Source organism: Neltuma alba, unplaced genomic scaffold (genome assembly GCF_004799145.2).
Source record: "Neltuma alba isolate B1F8T4 unplaced genomic scaffold, ASM479914v2 tig00011988_pilon, whole genome shotgun sequence".
In the NCBI taxonomy this organism is placed as follows: Eukaryota; Viridiplantae; Streptophyta; class Magnoliopsida; order Fabales; family Fabaceae; genus Neltuma; species Neltuma alba.
In genome coordinates, this window is record NW_021636561.1 from 275,647 (window position 1) to 292,714 (window position 17,068).

General features: G+C 33.7%; 1 protein-coding gene across 1 annotated transcript; it reads right to left on the minus strand.

Annotated features, from left to right (window-relative positions):
• Window positions 1–5,272: 5,272 nt before the first annotated feature.
• Window positions 5,273–9,593, minus strand: LOC114720481 (protein argonaute 7-like). The gene is given in 6 exon segments (XM_028906125.1): window positions 5,273–6,615; window positions 6,618–6,940; window positions 7,087–8,329; window positions 8,923–9,095; window positions 9,097–9,333; window positions 9,556–9,593. Coding segments are annotated over 5 exon segments (3,024 nt in total). The 5' UTR covers window positions 9,258–9,333; window positions 9,556–9,593; the 3' UTR covers window positions 5,273–5,491.
• Window positions 9,594–17,068: the final 7,475 nt, after the last annotated feature.

The window sequence follows — 17,068 nt, forward strand, 5'->3', positions numbered from 1 at the left end:
TTATAAAATATAAGTGAAATTTTTTAATAATTAAAACAATTGATAATAAATATTTTGATTTTTGGTATATGTATATATATGCTGTTAAGAAAATTACAATATGTACTCCTCTGGTCCTAAATATAAGACCCTTATACAAGTATGTATAAAGGTCTTATATTTAAGATCGGATAAGTATTTTTTATTGAGGGCATTATGGTTCAATTAGACTCATTCATTTTTCCGCATTACAAGCTAAACATAGATAACTTGTTATACGAAGCCTCATTCAACTCTTTTTCACATTGTGATAAAAATAATATGGTATTAAATATAAGGGCTAGTCTAATATTTAATTTGATTTTAAATATAAGATTTTAACACATTTTGTCTGTTATATTTATTTATTTTTTCTAAAATAGTCCTTAAGTAATTGCACACGTTAAATGTTTCATTAAATAGTAGTTTTAACTAATACACATAATTATTAGTAAGGATATTTTAAGAAAGATAACATATATTTATTAAAAATAACTAATTCAACTAATTTTCTTAATATACTCAAATTAGTTAACTAACTCATATATTAAGGCCATGAGGTAGTATTTCAAATATATCTCAATTATAGTTTCGGTTTTTAAAATTTAACATTTTATCAATCAAGTCTTTATAAACATATTTAATTAGTCTTATGATTTGGAGACGTATAATTCTAGACACGCACGTGATGTAAGTTTTAAGTTTTAGCTGGAGAATGACACTCATCATGAAATATAGAAGAAATTGTTGGTTTGATGAAATTAAATAAAAACATGAAATGTGTATAATTATAACTTTAAAAATTTGATTAATATATAAACTAAATTTCACGGACCAAAGATAACAGAAACAAACCTGAATGATCAGAAGTTTTATTATGGCTCTCTCTCCCGTATTACCCTTCCTTTTCTCACTCTCGTTTTCATCATCTCCCTAACCCTATGTTTATTTTTTAACGGAGTGATTTTAATAAGTTAAAATTGTAATTTATGGTCAAGCATAAAGTAGTTAAAAAAAATTACCTTCCTCCAATACATATATGGGAAAATTAATATAGCAGTCCTTATAGTTTCATTAAATTTTGAATTAGGTCCTTATAGTTTTTTTCTTTTTTTATTAAATCCTTATTATTTGCTCTGTTAATAATGTAAGTCCTTCTGTTAATTCAGCCGTTAATTTAAGCAAACATCGTCTTCTTCTCTCTCCATCGCATTGTCTCCGCACTCAGTTCTCTTTCTCCCCTCTGCCCATTCATATCCCGTCCCTCTCATCTTTGTCTGTTCTTTCAGTTTCTCTTTCTCCTCTCCAAATCTCTCTCTCCACCATCATCTTCTTTATCTCTTCTTACAAAAGCTTTACTCTTAAATTTCAAATATTTCCTTCTCACAACTGTAATAGTACCCTCTGCCTCCTTCATTCTAGCTAGGGCTGTGCAAAAAACCCAATGGTCCAGGTAACCCGGTCTAACCCGATATGGCCCGGTCCAACCTGGTCCAGGTAAAATTAGTCTAAAAAAAAATCAGACCAGACCAGACTGACTGGTCGGGCTGGACCAGGCTCAGGACCAAGTGATCAGAACACTTAGTCTGGTCTGGTCTGGCCCGGGTAATATATATATTATATATATATATATTTTAATTTGCTTCTGGGAACTGGGCGTGGCACTGTAGGAGGAACTCTAACACTGTCGTTTTACTTTTACTCACATAGTCACACTCCTCACTCAGTAGCTCAGCGCCTCAGTCAGCTCGTCGCTCTCGGTCTTCTCTGTTCTCTCCCCATCTTCGTGAAGAAGCCCTAGCAGTAGCCAGCAGGTAGCAGCGACGGCGTCTCCTCCGTCAAAGGTCGAACTGTTGATCTTCTCAGCCCGTTCCTGATCGGCTGATCCTCCTTCATTGGTCTAACCCGAGCAAGCACGTGAAGATGCACTCTTGACCCTGTTCTTGGGCCTCTACTATCCTATTCTCCTTCTGGTAAGGATCATTGCTCTACTTCCCCATCAACTCTGCGGCACTGGTGACGTCCCCGTTTTTGTTGCCTATCCATCTCCTGCTATTCGTTCTGGCTTTCAGCTTTTGGATTGCCTCGCGGCTAAAGCTGAAAATTCGCTCCCCACAGCTTCAATGTTATATGGATATTTTTAGATAATGGTTTTTTATTGTTGTGTGTACTGTGTGATGTGAAATTTTGTATTGGATTGAGTGGAGTCGTGGAGTAGATAAAAATCAGTAGGAAAAAAAAAAGATGAAGGCTTGAAACTAGGAGGAAAAAAAAAAAGGAACTGGACTTCCTGGACTGGTCCAGGTGGTCCAGGGGACCAAGTCCAGTCCAGCCCGAACTCGGGCTGGCACTGGACTGGACCAGACCTCGGGCTGCCTTGTTCAGCCCGAGGTCCTACCCAGACCAGACCTCGGGTTGATACCTAACTCGGTCTGGTCTAGTCCATGATCACCCCTAATTCTAGCTATGCATATGGTGAACAGAATTTTCATGGAAAAGGGGGAAAAAAAAAAACAGAGCGCTACAGAGTAACAAAGTATGTTGTAGCTGGCCTACATATTTTGTTGACATCAACAAATTAATTCCCAGATGCACTGTGGATCACTGATGGTCGTCCAAAATATCCATATATAATATATTTGACCAAGAATTTCTATACGAAAAGTGCTATTTGATTTCCATTCAAACTTACTCAACTCGACTCCAATTTCATTCTATAAACTCAATAATATTGTACAAGACATTATACTTTAGTTTTCACTTTTATTCCACCTCTGATCGAAAATGTGGTAGAAAAATAGGGTCTTTAAGAATTCACTTAAACGTATGTGTATATTACTAGAAGAGGAGATAAAGAAGAAGATGAAAAACAATATGAAGTACCGGTGAGAGAAGAGACAGAGAAACTGAGAGAGGAGATAAAGAAGATGATGGTGGGGAGAAGGGACAGGAAGGGGGAGAGTGGAGAGAGAAGCTAGACAGTGCGACCGAGAGAGAGATAAAGAGAGAACGGTGTTAATTCAAATTAACGGCTGAATTAATAGAAGGGCTTACAGTATTAACAGAGCAAACAATAAGGATTTAATGAAAAAGAAAAAAACTATAAGGACCTGATTCAAAATCTGATGAAACTATAAGGACTATCATATTAATTTTCCCTACATATATAAATATATTATATATTAAAAAATGTATTAACTAACTCCTGGTAAAATATAAAGGTGGAAAAACTTCAATTTATACCACAGAAAGTCACAGTCGCTTCCTCACACGTCCCTTTCAATATTTCAACTATGGTCCCATCCTGTACGTGGTTCTCATGCTCATGGACTCAGGTATCTTATTTTGCCTATAATTCCAAAGAAATAAATAAATATATATATTAATACTTTGGGCGGTAGTTGGATTTTGGGGGGAAAAAAGAATTAAGTGATTATTATATCACAACCATATCAAAACACATTTCAGATTTATAACCTATACAGAAGCTATCTCGACTTCTTATTAAGGGATGTTTGGATTAGTTTTTCAAGAATAATTTTATAGAATATGAGAAAAAATTTTATGTTAATTTGCATAAAAACATTTTTTTTTTTTTGCCTAAAGAGGGTGTTTAGATAACTTCTAGAGTTTCATAAAACTCGTGAAGTTTTTTTTTTTCAATTACAAAACTCATGAAGTTTTCTAAACACCCTCTTTAGGTATCTATTTTCATGTCAATACTTTAGGTGAAATAAAATTATAGTATTTTTATTATTTATTATCAATGCCTACTAATATATGCCTACTGATTGGGGATTTTTGTGCATCTTTTAGGGTTAGGGTTTATTTGGTATCATCTTCGTAACATATTTCAGGTAAACCAAGATAAAATTTTATTGACATACTCACATCATATTCCGTAAATTATAATTGAACAGCTTCTTATAAAAAATTCCAAATGTGCCCTTAATAGGCGAAATTGTATCATAATTTAATGCTTTATAAGTATTTTTGCATACAACCTATTTACATGTAACACATCATCCCTTGACGGATATTTGGCCTCTACCATGAATTGTGAATTTTTGCATTGTTTTTAAATATTAATTGATGAAATTGCAACATACTTAAATTTAGGATGCCCCAACTTTTGTGGAATACTTTATGAATGTTTTGCAAATTAGGCGCTCATTTTCTGTCCCACTAACTACCAAAAGGGGCTAAAAGACAAAATAACTAATCAGTAATCACTCAGATGATGAGTTAAACTTTTTCCTAAAGTAACCAGTTATGGATGCTTGGTGGTAATCACAAATGATTCGTCATCTTCTAAGTAAAAAGAAAGGGGGGGGGGAAAGCACCGTACAGTGCGGGGGAGGGACCCCCAAGAACTTTATGCCATACGGCTCTGAAGCCTGAAATTGATAGTGTAGGATCTCAGCAATGCCTTGGTACTATCACTGGCAAACCCCATAATATATAAATATTTACACTTTCTTACTGACCACTCTTTCTGTCCCTTCCCTTCCCTTCCCTTACCCTACACTGCCCTCCACAGTACTCTCTTACGTCTCTGATGCGTACAGACAGAAACAGAAAGTAAGAAAGAGACAGAAGAAGCACAGAAAGTTGGTGTGGGGAAAGGGAAATGAAAATGGTGGTGCCAAGTTGAAGATAAAAAGGAGGTTACTGGAAATTTTATACCCTCTGGTTCACCCCCATGAGACAAAAGGGCAACTTCATTCTTTTTCCTCTTGCCTTCTCCCTGCTTCTGCCATATTCATCAATTGAGCTGTCAATTTGCTGTGCAACGTGATTCTGTGTCTTGAGGTGATGTACCTTCTCCCTGTGGGTCCATATAGAGACTAGAGAGTCCTCTCTTTACCCTTTTCATAATTTCACTACTTATCCCCCTCTGAAATGAAATGCTAACTCCCACCGCAAATTCTGGGGTTATTATGATGTAACTAATTAATGATTGATTCGTCGTATATGATGATCTCCTTAAACTAAACATGTTTGTGACCTTTTGGAGCTTTGTTTCATCACTACCAAGTGATCTGTAGCAGAAGCCACACATCAAGATAGATCTTGTCATCACCACTTACCAGGTCATAAATGTATTGAGAATAATTTCATTCACAGTCATCTCAAACTAATTTGCAATACATTTGGGAGCATTTGTTTAGAATATAGTATCAAGCATAGCGAAGTTTATTCAATAATCCAAGGGCCATTGTAATGGAATTTAAGTCCTTCAGAAGAACAGATGTTCACCAATACGAATTCATTCATTTGTTCTGATTCACCTCCGGGTATTTGAATAGATAATATGCATAGATTACATTCTTGTCCTCTAATGCTCCCCCTGATCATCCACTACTCTACTTGCCCCCTTGTTTTTTTGGGCTCACGGTCTCAGATATCTAAAGCTATGCTATGAAACTAAGTTATTTTAAAATCAAATTGGCACTTCCAGAAGAGTTAATCGTTAGCAGTAGAACATGAGCTTCTTGATGTTTTCACTGAGTCTTGGTAGAGGTGCTGTCTTTGGAGGGGCTGCTCTTGATAATGAACTGTATAAACCTGAAGACTCTGATCTCTCTAGGTAGAGTCTGCCTCTGTAAGCTGCCAAATGTGCATAATAAGCAGGTGGGACCAAAGAAATTGGCTTGGTGCACCTCACAAAAGTGTAACATAAATTGTAAACCAGCTTCTGTAATTCATCAGAAGTGAACTGGTTTTCATCCCACAGAACATGGTAATGTGTTGGCCTGCTTGTTCCTTTCACACCCCAGTGGCTGCATAGATAGAAATCAAATTCTTTCGGGTGAGTGATCACAGAATCAACCACAGTCCCTGGCGGAATATTCTCATATGAAAAATGGTTTTGGTTGGTGGATTGGTCTGTTTCAACGGGAAACAACCTTGTATGGTGCCTCTTCTGTACTACTGCGAAAGTAATGAATGGTTTATAATCAGGAAATTTGGAACACGCCCCTCTGATGGATTGCAATTCCTCTTCCAGTACTTTATAAAACTGTGTTTCACTAACCCCATCTCTGAAGAAAATTATTCTCCCGGGAAGTTTCTTTACTTCCTGATAAAAATCATCAAGCAGTTCACCCACCATTGCACCAAGATCCTGGATGATCTCCTGTCTGTGTGTTTGGGACCTTATTCTTGAAATGTATTTGTTTGCTGTTGGCCAATTCATGCTGCCAACAACAGCAGCAATAGATGGATTGAAATCGTCAAGTGGATGAGGATGTGTTACATCAGCGCCCATAAAAATGGCTGGCTCATCAAACTGAAATAGTCTTGGGATTTGAGAAGGAAGTGAATTGTAAAGAGCAACTGTGCATCCACCAACCTTGGCATTAATTTTTAAGGCCAAATTAGCCAAAAACTGTGAACTTAGCTTGATGAGATTTGGATACAAGCAGCATTGGCTTACAACCCCAACACTAGTCTCAGCAATTCGTTTCAGGTCTGCGTACCCTTTGTGTTTTTTCTCCATTATGCAAATAAGCAGCTGGAGATTGTTTGAGGCAGCTCTCTGGATTTTCTTGAGCTTAGATTCCAAAACGTTAACATTGTTAAGCACCTGGCTGCTTCAAACTGAGGACTAATGATTGTATTCTTGTTAAGGAAAATTCCCAATTGTTCACACCTTTGAGATAGCTGGTTTATGAATCTAGGGATATTAGACTTCTGCTCAGGTGTGCCACCAAAACTTATTAGTGCCCACCTTTCAATTTTAGTTCCTTCAAAGACATGGCCATCAAGAAGGTTCCACTGGCGGTCATGACGTGAAGGAAATAGATTTCTAACTCGACCTCCATCTCCTAGCTTTAGCTTGGGAGGGTGAAGAATTCTCCCAGTCAGCCTTGTCATTTCGCGAGACACTTTGAGTTTAAATTCTCCTTCCTGGTTGCCACTGTAAAAAAGATTACTTTTGAGACACTAGAAACCAATGCAGAAAAACAAATGATTCGCAGAAGCACATACAGACATCGTGCTCAGTAATCAGTATTCAACAGACTAGACAAGAGAATTGGAAGAACTGTAGCATTTTGGAGTTACCTGGTAGGCCCTACATTCCCTCTCATGACTCCTTCGATGATGGCTTTCCGTTCTCGTGGTCTTTGGCAGCCCATCTTCAGTATCTTTGCTGTTTGATCATCAGACAGCTTGCCAAGAAATTTCTGACCTTCACAGATCACACAAAGCTCCATAGGTAGATAACATGGTTTACTCCTACTAATTTGCAGGCACGGCAATTTTCTGAATTGAATGTCATAGTTATAGTGATCTTTAAAGTAACTCACAAGTCGTAAATTCTTTCCATCCCTGTCAGCAAACCAAAGATTTTCTGTAGCTTCTTCAGTTAAGCCACAGACTCGGTATCTCTGTACAGTTTCTCTGTGGCAAACAAAGACCCTGATATTCTTCAATGCCTTCTCCACTTCCTTCCTTTCTTCACCAGTTAAACTCGTTGTCTTCCTTTGAGAAAGATCTCGAAGAAACTCCAGACGCTTCTGCAGGTATGGAATAACTCCTATGCTCTCATGGAAAGCAGTCACAGAGAAATCTACATTGAGGGCTAGTCCTTGTTGTGTTGGTCTAAGACTCTGAAAGAACCCTCTGAATCCAACAGCTCCTCCTCCAATCTCTCTGCTTTTTCCCATTGAACTGGAATAAAATGATCTACCAACAGGTACACACTTCTCAGTCGGGCTCTCCCTCAAAACTACATCCAAAGCATGAAGATAGTCCTGTGGAAGTGGAACCCAATCATCTCCCTCTTTGCTCAAGTAGTTACTCAACTCCATCCCGTTGATCTTAGAAACTAATTTGATATTTATCCTAAACAGTTTAAGCTGTTCTTTCTTCTCTTTCAAGTCATGGATTTCTTCATAAGGCAATGCCGATTTGCTAGAGTGGATTGGAAGGCTTATGTAGAACTCAAGCTTATCATTTTGGAATTCCACGGAGCTGTAGAGATTCTTCCTCCCATCATATGCAGGCACAGCACCAGAAAAACCCACAGAATTGTTGTTAATCAATTTCTGTTTGATTTCTCTGGCAACTTCCTTGGAGGCATTAGGAGTGATTTCAACGTTGTAATGGTATATTTTTTGTGATGAATCGAATTGCACGAGGAAGTGGTTGGCGAGAAGAGAGATCACAGAACCTTCTTTGCCACCAGAGTCTGGTCTTTTTGCAGCAATCAATGTCTGTGGTTTTCTCGCAGGAATAAATTTCTTCCCTTCATCCCCTTTAAGCGATGTCTTCGCTTTAGCTTGAAGTTGAAGCCCCACCCGAGCTGGATTAACAAGTGATGGATCAGAATGGTTAAAAATCAACCTTCACTCTAACCAGAGTCGCAGACACCAGATTTAACAAAAATCACATGTCTAATCACTACTGCATTAGCTTCTAAATCCGAAAAGTATATAACTATCTGGCATGAGTGGAAAGAAACTCCAAAAATTTAAAAATAATAATTAAGATACAAAATTTGAAAAGGGAAACTTTTACTATATTGTAGTATTAAATGTATCATTATCAAACCCGTAAGCTCAAAACAATGCGGTATCTTTCTTCATTGGTGGCTGGAAGAAGAAAAAATCAGCCTCACAAATTTCCAACTCCGGCTTAAAAACAAGCCTCCAAAAGCCTGCATAACATATTTGCCTTTAGAATTATCTCCATTAAACACCGTCTAGAGGTTCTGGAGACAGTGAAAATACAAGAGTGTTCTGTCAACACTCTCTCTGGCATGGCCTGATAAACACTGACGAGGTAAAGCTTCTTAAGTAATTCTAAATCAGAAAGAATTCTCAAGGAAACCACTTGTAAGCAAATAAACAGAGCCTAATGAAGGAAGCAATAGAAAGAAGAGAGGATTAGAGTTACCGGGAGAAACAGTGGGTTCTTCTGAGACCTTCTTGTTGTCTGAGGAGGCAGCCAAGGGAGAATTGTTATTGAGTTTGCATGGATATTTCTTGAAATGGGTTTGGGATTTGATGGCTTGGTTTTGAGGGAACGGTGGCGCCAGAGCTAGTTGCAGAGGCAAATAGAAGGCAGAGGAGAAGAGCCGGACAGTACCTCTGATACTTATTCTGGTTACACAGCCCACCAAACTGATTATTCTGATAATAATGCTCATCAGAGTTCGCTCCTACCCTCAAGCTCCTTCTTCTTTGAGCTGTGGATTTCTTCTTGCCATTGGACTCCTCTGTCTCTTCCATGATTTGATTCACAGAGAAGGCGGGTCGTTCTGGTTTATTCAATATAACTTCGATGTAACGACAGATACTACAGTTACTGCAGAGAGATAGAGAGAGAAAGAGAGAGAGAGAGATGGAAGTGTAAGAAAGTGAGGAACTTTGGGTTTGTAGGCTCGTAGAGGTTTTTATGTACTGCTTTTTCTCTGAAAAAGGGTACGAGACAGTGGTATAATAATTTCAATGGGAAACCAGCACGCCTGAGTTGCCTTAATTGCCTTAAATGATAGAGTAATATGCCCTTGGCTAAAGAGGGCTATACCTTTATGAACGTCGCAAATGGCAATCTGTCTCCGTATATAATATAGACACACACACACACACACACACACTCTTTTTCTTTAATAAAAAATCCTTCACTAAATGTCAAGCACTTCAAGACTAGCCCAGCCTTTTTCCTTGGAAATTATGGGCGAGTCAAAATGAGAAGACAGAGGAGGAAGAAGAAGATGGGATTCTTAAATAAAGTGATAATATTAATAACGATGATAGTGATTGGGCTTTCAATGCACCCTTTTGGGGTCAAATTGATTTTCACTATTTGTCTCTTTCTTTGCCAGTAGTATTTCTTCAATTCCTATTGCCTTCTAAAACAAACACACACACACACACACACATCTCATCATCCCCTGTGCTTGTCACTATTGGCTTCAACTTTGAGCATGCTTCCATCAATATCACACATTGAATTTTCTGCTTGTCCTGTATGTATCAAGCATTCATTCATCTACTTCTATCGTCGTCATCACCGAGAGATAAAATAATCAGAAAAACAAGCTAAAGAACACGTCCTTTCTGTGATTGGGACCATGTTTTACAAGCCTAAATGTTTGCTCATTATAAGAATACGACAGAGATTCCTCTGTTTTATATGCCTCATTATACTCGTCGATTAAGCTTAGCTCTTGAAGCAGATAATTACAGAAGAAACTCATGGTCTGGATTCTAATCACATTTTTCCAAGAGGAAAAATCAAATGGGTTTTTCGAGAAAAGGAAAAAAAAAAAAAACGAGAGGCTATGACATATAGGTATTATATTTATCTTACTTAACCAGGTGTCCATACAGAATTTCTGGCATATTTTTTTGTGTCCCAAAGCTTTAGGATATACATATATTTCTTGAAGTTCCTGTGATATTTGAAGATGCATATAACAAAGGAGGCAGATTCAGGCCTGATATGAGTAGAAACAGGGGGATTTGACTGGAGAAATGAAAGTTGTGTTGTCTCTATCTAGTTTTGCTTTAAGGATAGTTTGTAAGGTTTGGCCTCACTTTTGCCCCATCTTTGAGTACATGATTAGTGGTGATATGAGAGGGAGAAGAAGACGCCATTGATGGTGTTAGAAAGGTGGATCTTATTCCATAGACAGACATTTGGTGATTTGGTGATGAGAACAACATTATCTCTGTGGAGCCTAAAAACGACAACTTATGAATTCATCAATTAAATCTCTGGCATATTTTTTGTGTCCCAAAGCTTTAGGATATACATATATTTCTTGAAGTTCCTGTGATATTTGAAGATGCATATAACAAAGGAGGCAGATTCAGGCCTGATATGAGTAGAAACAGGGGGATTTGACTGGAGAAATGAAAGTTGATGGTTGTCTCTATCTAGTTTTGCTTTAAGGAATAGTTTGTAAGGTTTGGCCTCACTTTTGCCCCATCTTTTGAGTACATGATTAGTGGTGATATGAGAGGGAGAAGAAGACGCCATTGATGGTGTTAGAAAGGTGGATCTTTATTCATAGACAGACATTTGGTGAATTTGGTGATGAGACAACATTATCTCTGTGGAGCCTAAAAACGACAACTTATGAATTCATCAATTAAATCTTCACTAATTCACTTTCCTGTATATAAAGTAGGAAAAAATTTAGATCGGTTATATTCGTTATATCAAGTTCTTTAATTACATATCAAGTTCTTTAATTACATATGATATGTGTTTTTTGTGAATTTTTAATTAAATGCTATTAAATGCTGATATTTTAAAAATAAAATATATAGTCATGTGTTATTGAAAAACTTAACATAATAGATATAAGTAACTTGATATAAATATTGTCATAAGGTGTGTGCCCGTAATAAATACAATATATTGTACTTTTTCTAGCTTTTTTCTAAGATACTTGAAAGAGGGATTTGAAAAACATTACTGAAAAATTCATGTTTACAAATTTTATTAGGTAGAAGGACCTAAATTTGAGTATTGATACTTTCTGAGTATGAAAAAACCTACAAAGTAGCCATACTTTTTGTGTATAAAATATATCATATCCTTCTAACAAACGAAAATCTAAAGTTGGGACTTTTCATTAATTTTTCTTTTCTTTACTTTTTAAGGTTATAAACGAGATATTTTTTTTTTTGGTGAAATAGATGAGATATTTATTTCTGTTAACATCAATATTTGTTTATATTCCAAACCTGGCTGTTGAGCTTTTCTCAAATGATGGGTTTAATATGAACAAAGTTATAAATCTTGTTAATTTTCAGGCATAATATGTTTTAAATCTCTCATTGATGCTAATGAAAAAGTTGAAAGTGAGTTAAAAAAAAATTAAATGGAGTATTATTTATAAATTGTAAATAGCATTATTTATTATAGAGTTTATTGTACGTGTGAATGTTGATATTAATGTTGCTGCCATATTACGAGTAGACGCTAGACAATATATACTGTGAACCTAATCCTAAACCCCCCGGGGGGGGGGGTCCATTTGTTACAGAAATTAAATGCATTGAATGGCAGATTGTACAGAGTGGAGCGGCATTATATTATAATCCAAAAGGAGATTTAATTTAAAAAAAAAACACTTAAATTTTATGAATGTGGTACTTTGGATATCCCCACCCTTTTTCTCATGGTTTCGTGCCCCACCACATTTCTGTGCTTTTCCCTCGCAAATTCCCATATCTTCCAGATTCTTTTCTTTCCTCATCGTGGCTATCAAACTATTTTTAAGTGATATTATTCAATTTTTGATATAAATATTCTTTTGGTTTTATTTATAGACTAAAAAAAAGATATTTTTTTGATCACATTTATAAGATAATGAGAAAAAATTTTATATTAATGTATAATTTTATCTTTCATTTATTATTGTATTGATTTCGTTTACATGATGTATAATCTATATTAAATAGAGATAAATTTAGAAAGTTGTTGAATTTTAAAGGAGAGTTAATGAAATTTAAGATTTTTTTTTATCTGTGTGAAAAATATTAGAAGCGACTTATAAATAGAACCGGAGAACTATCTTATCTTTTATTTATAATTATATATATTATTATTTTTTTAAAAATATTTATTTAGTAGGTATAAAGTTTATAAAAAAAAAATAGGAGCAAAATTGAAATATTACTACCTCCGGTCCTAATTATAAGAACCAGTTGACTAATTTGAGAAGATTAAGGAAATAAGTTGAGTCAGTTATTTGCCCTAAATAGGTGTTATCTTTGCTAAAATATCCCTGCTAATTAAGTGTATTGACTAGAACTATCATTGTTAGAAGGGCTATTTTGAAAAAAATGTATAAATATGAGAGACAAAGAAGATTGGGGTCTTATATTTAGGATCAAAATAAAAGTCAAATATAGTCTTATATTAAGGACTGGAGGTAGTATTAAATTTTAAGACAGAGTTAATATGTTCTAATGTTTTCTTTAGTTCTAATAAAAATACTGGAAATGACTTATAAATAATATTGAAATATTATTGAAACTTAAATCCTTAATTTTTTTTCCTTTGAAAAGGAACTCCAATCCATTATCCATCTCATGACATAGGTCTTAATTTTGGAACACACGCAAACTCAAGATGTGCTAAAATCTATGTAATATGGAATAAAAAATTAACTTTTTAATTTCTATTCTACCAAATATCATTTGATAGGGGAATCAAAATTTGAAGAGGACAGCAATACAAAACGCAGTTTGAGACGGAAGAAAATTGATTAGAGAGTTCAGTTTTGTTTGTATTTGGGTAGCAATATTGATGGCATCTTTGAATTCGTTGTGCATTCTGAGAAGGGCGGAAGCTATCTTTGTTTTTATATGCAGGCAAATGGATTCCAACGAGGGCCAATTCAGCAATGTCAGGAAATGGACGAAATTCCTCAGTGATTGCCATGTGTCAAGCTCTTGAAAATTTGGACCAATAAATTTCCCCTTTGCATTTATTTTTTTTATTCCTATTTATAAGTTAATTTCAATATATTTTACTTAGACAGATTAAGAAAAATTTTAAACTTTATTAACTCTCATTTAAAATTTAATAATTTTTTAATTTTTTTCTATTTAATATACATTATACTTCATGTAAACAAAATCAACACAATAATAAATGAAGAGTAAAATTGCACATCTATTTAAAAAATTTCTCTAAGTGTCCTATAAATAGAACTAGAAAAGTATTTAGAATTAAATAAGAAGAAAATAAATAAAATATAAATAATGCTTATCTCTATTCTTGCAATCAAACCCACCTTTGCACAATACTATTGGCTTGTTCTAAATTAATTAGGGGTGTTTAGTTTAACTGAATGCACTTTTAAAAAATACTTTTTTGTTTCATATGCTTGCGTCGTATATGATGAAATTTCTTTTATAAGCATGATTTGGCTTACTCCCAAGCATTAAAGTTTTTAAAAATAACTTTTGAATCATAATTTATAGAATACTAGATGAGTATGTAAGAAAATTTTTATTTCAACTTACATAAAAATATTTACAAATGTTTATATTAAGTAATTCCAAACAAATACTTTTAACCACAGACAAGCGATGAGGACTGGAAGAAGTTCCAAAGCTTTACTTGTGTTAAAACATTTCAAGACCGTAGCAACAAGAATCTAACTATTGCAACGCCCTTTTTCTCTTTAAAAGGTGAAATGATTTGATTTTATTATAAACTAATAAGATGAGATGTGGCTGTTTTTTTGGTAAGGAGTGATGGGCAAAAGCTACAAGTCAATTAAACTTTTGCTTTTTGGCCAAAAAAAAAAAAATTAAACTTTTGCTTTTCCCCCCCTTCTTTTCCATACATCCAATGGAATACTTTTCTTCCAACTTTGACCAATCCTTCAAAACCCTTCACATTTCATATTCCTGTAGAAGTAGATTACTTGCTAGTAACATTAAATGTGTACACTTTCAACTTTATAATAAAGTGATTTGATTAAGCATGCTAGCTAAAAATTTTTCCCCAACATAAGGCAAGGGAAGTGCAATTCCCCCTTCAATTATAAATATAAGAGATAAATAATTAATTTACATAGGTTAATAAAATTAATTAATTTAATTATTTATAAAAAATATTAATTCTTTTAAAATAATCCTTTTAATCATTTATATTGAAAATTATTTTTGTGATGAAAACTCCCTTAATATATATATGATTATTAGGGAGGTTTTATGACAAAAATAAATTCAAGAAAAAATTAGATTGTAATTATACATTTAGCATCAAAGCAAACTTTTCTATCGGTTCTAATATATAGAACATATTGTCCAAAAGTTTGAATAAATTATCATTCTAATTTTATCTGTAAATAACTTCCAACACGTTTGATTGGAATAAAAAAGTAATTAAAACTCATTAACTTTATCTAAAACCTTAATGAGTTTTCAACTTTGCTTCTATTAAGTATAGATACTTTAAAAATTAAATAACATACATTTAATTTTTTTAGCCAACGAACATACATTAAATTAAATCACTTCCAATATGTTTGATTTAAATTTTAGTTAAAGATACCTTCAAAAAAATTTTAGCTAGAAAAGATATTTTGGTCTTTCATTAATATTCATAATAAATTTCTAATAAGACCTTTTGACCTTATTGAAAAAATTTTAAAATTATTCCAAGCATGAATTTAAATTTCAGTATTTCAATCAGATTTAATTGAAGTTTTTCCTATCATGAATCATCAACTTGCCGAACTAATTTTTTATTTATAAAGCACGTCATTAATTCTTGTGTAAGTGTACCGATTTGACCATGTGGATTTCAAAGCAGACCATATCTAAACGTTATTTTCAATTTTCAAATCCTTAGCCTTAAAAGTGGGATTATTAATTTAATATTAAAAAAAAAGGGATATAGGGAGATCATGTGAGCACATCCTCGATATCATAATGTTGACCTTCTATGTATGTGGTTTTGTGCTCTTTGACTATCAACCTAACAACTAAATTTGTGGAATTAATTAATTAATAATTTATGAACCAATTAATGCCAAAGAGGTAGACGTTAATGATGGTTCGGACCAACAAATGGCGTCAATCATGATCTCTCCTTTTCACTACTCTTTCTTTTTATTTTTTAAGTTGTGTAAATTCAAAAATATGTTAAAATTGATTAAAAAATAAATATGCAAAAAAACGTTTATCTTTTCAAACATATTCTTATTTATAGAGAGGATATGACTGAGAGAGAATGAGTTAAAAATGAGAGATATATACTCAATTAGAGGTCAAATTAAAAAAAGTGCATTAAAATAATTTAATATATAATATAAAGTTCCTAAATGCTAAAAAAAAAAATTTCCTAAATTTCATGCATCACATTAAAATACACTTATGGTTACCCATTTTTCAGGGGGAAAAAAATAAAGAAAAGGAAATCATGTTTAACTCAAGGGATAAAGACAAGGGAGAGAAGATCTGGAGCACTTTTTTTTTTTTTTTATATATTTCTTTGTGCATCTTTTAATTTATTATAATTAATTAACACATGATAATCTACTTTAACAATCCCTCTCTTAACAAGAAGGACAGAAAAATACATGATAACCTACTGAAAAACACACATAATATATATATTTCTTCGTGTCCTATAACTTTTCTTATTAATAGTAAGAAAATATATGAATAAGAAAATGCACAAAAAAAATGTACATCAAATCCATGCCTCATGATATGGTGGGTGTAAATAGAGTTACGGAATTCAAATGCTCCTAATATAATAAAAACCCAAAAAAGAAAACACCAAAGAAAGGAAGGAAAAAAGGGCAATGAGGCCCTTGAACTTCAGTTCGGCATTATCAATTTGGGCCCTCGTTCCTTCCTAGTTCATATTCTCTGAGTTTGGGCCGGACCAGCTACCACAATTCAGAAGATTTGCAGAATATTGATCTGGTTGTGCTAAACATTTTATATTAATCTCTCTTCCTTAAGATAATCAAAATTAGGGGCTACAAATTTATTTTGCTGCATGTTTTTTACCGATTAAGCCATCCATTTTGAGAAAATATTTTTTCCCATTTGCATAAAATGAAAGCCGTTTGAATATGTACACTAACTAGAATAACAAATAACTTAGAATTTATTTCTTAATAATATTTAATTTTCTCCACAATTAAATGAGTGGCGAAAGATGATACATAATTTTTTTGATTAAAAAGTTTTGTGAATTGAGTTATAGGGGTTTATCATAATCAAGATTGATACCACGGTTAAAAGAACATTTTGTTATATTATCCACAAGATTTAACCCACCCTCTTGTAGATTTTTTTTTTTTTTAAAATCGAACTCTTGTGTGGATTATGGATTACTCCCTTTGATGCTTTTTATAAGGCATCTTCGAGACTTTTTTTTTTTCCTTTTTCTATATATGATAAAATGGTATTCAATACTCTAATATTATCTCTGATCTTTAATATAAAAATTTATTTGACTTTTATTTTGATATTAAATATAAGATTTCAATCCACTTTGTTTTTTATATTTATTCATTTTTTCTCAAGTTAGTTTTTATAATAATAAT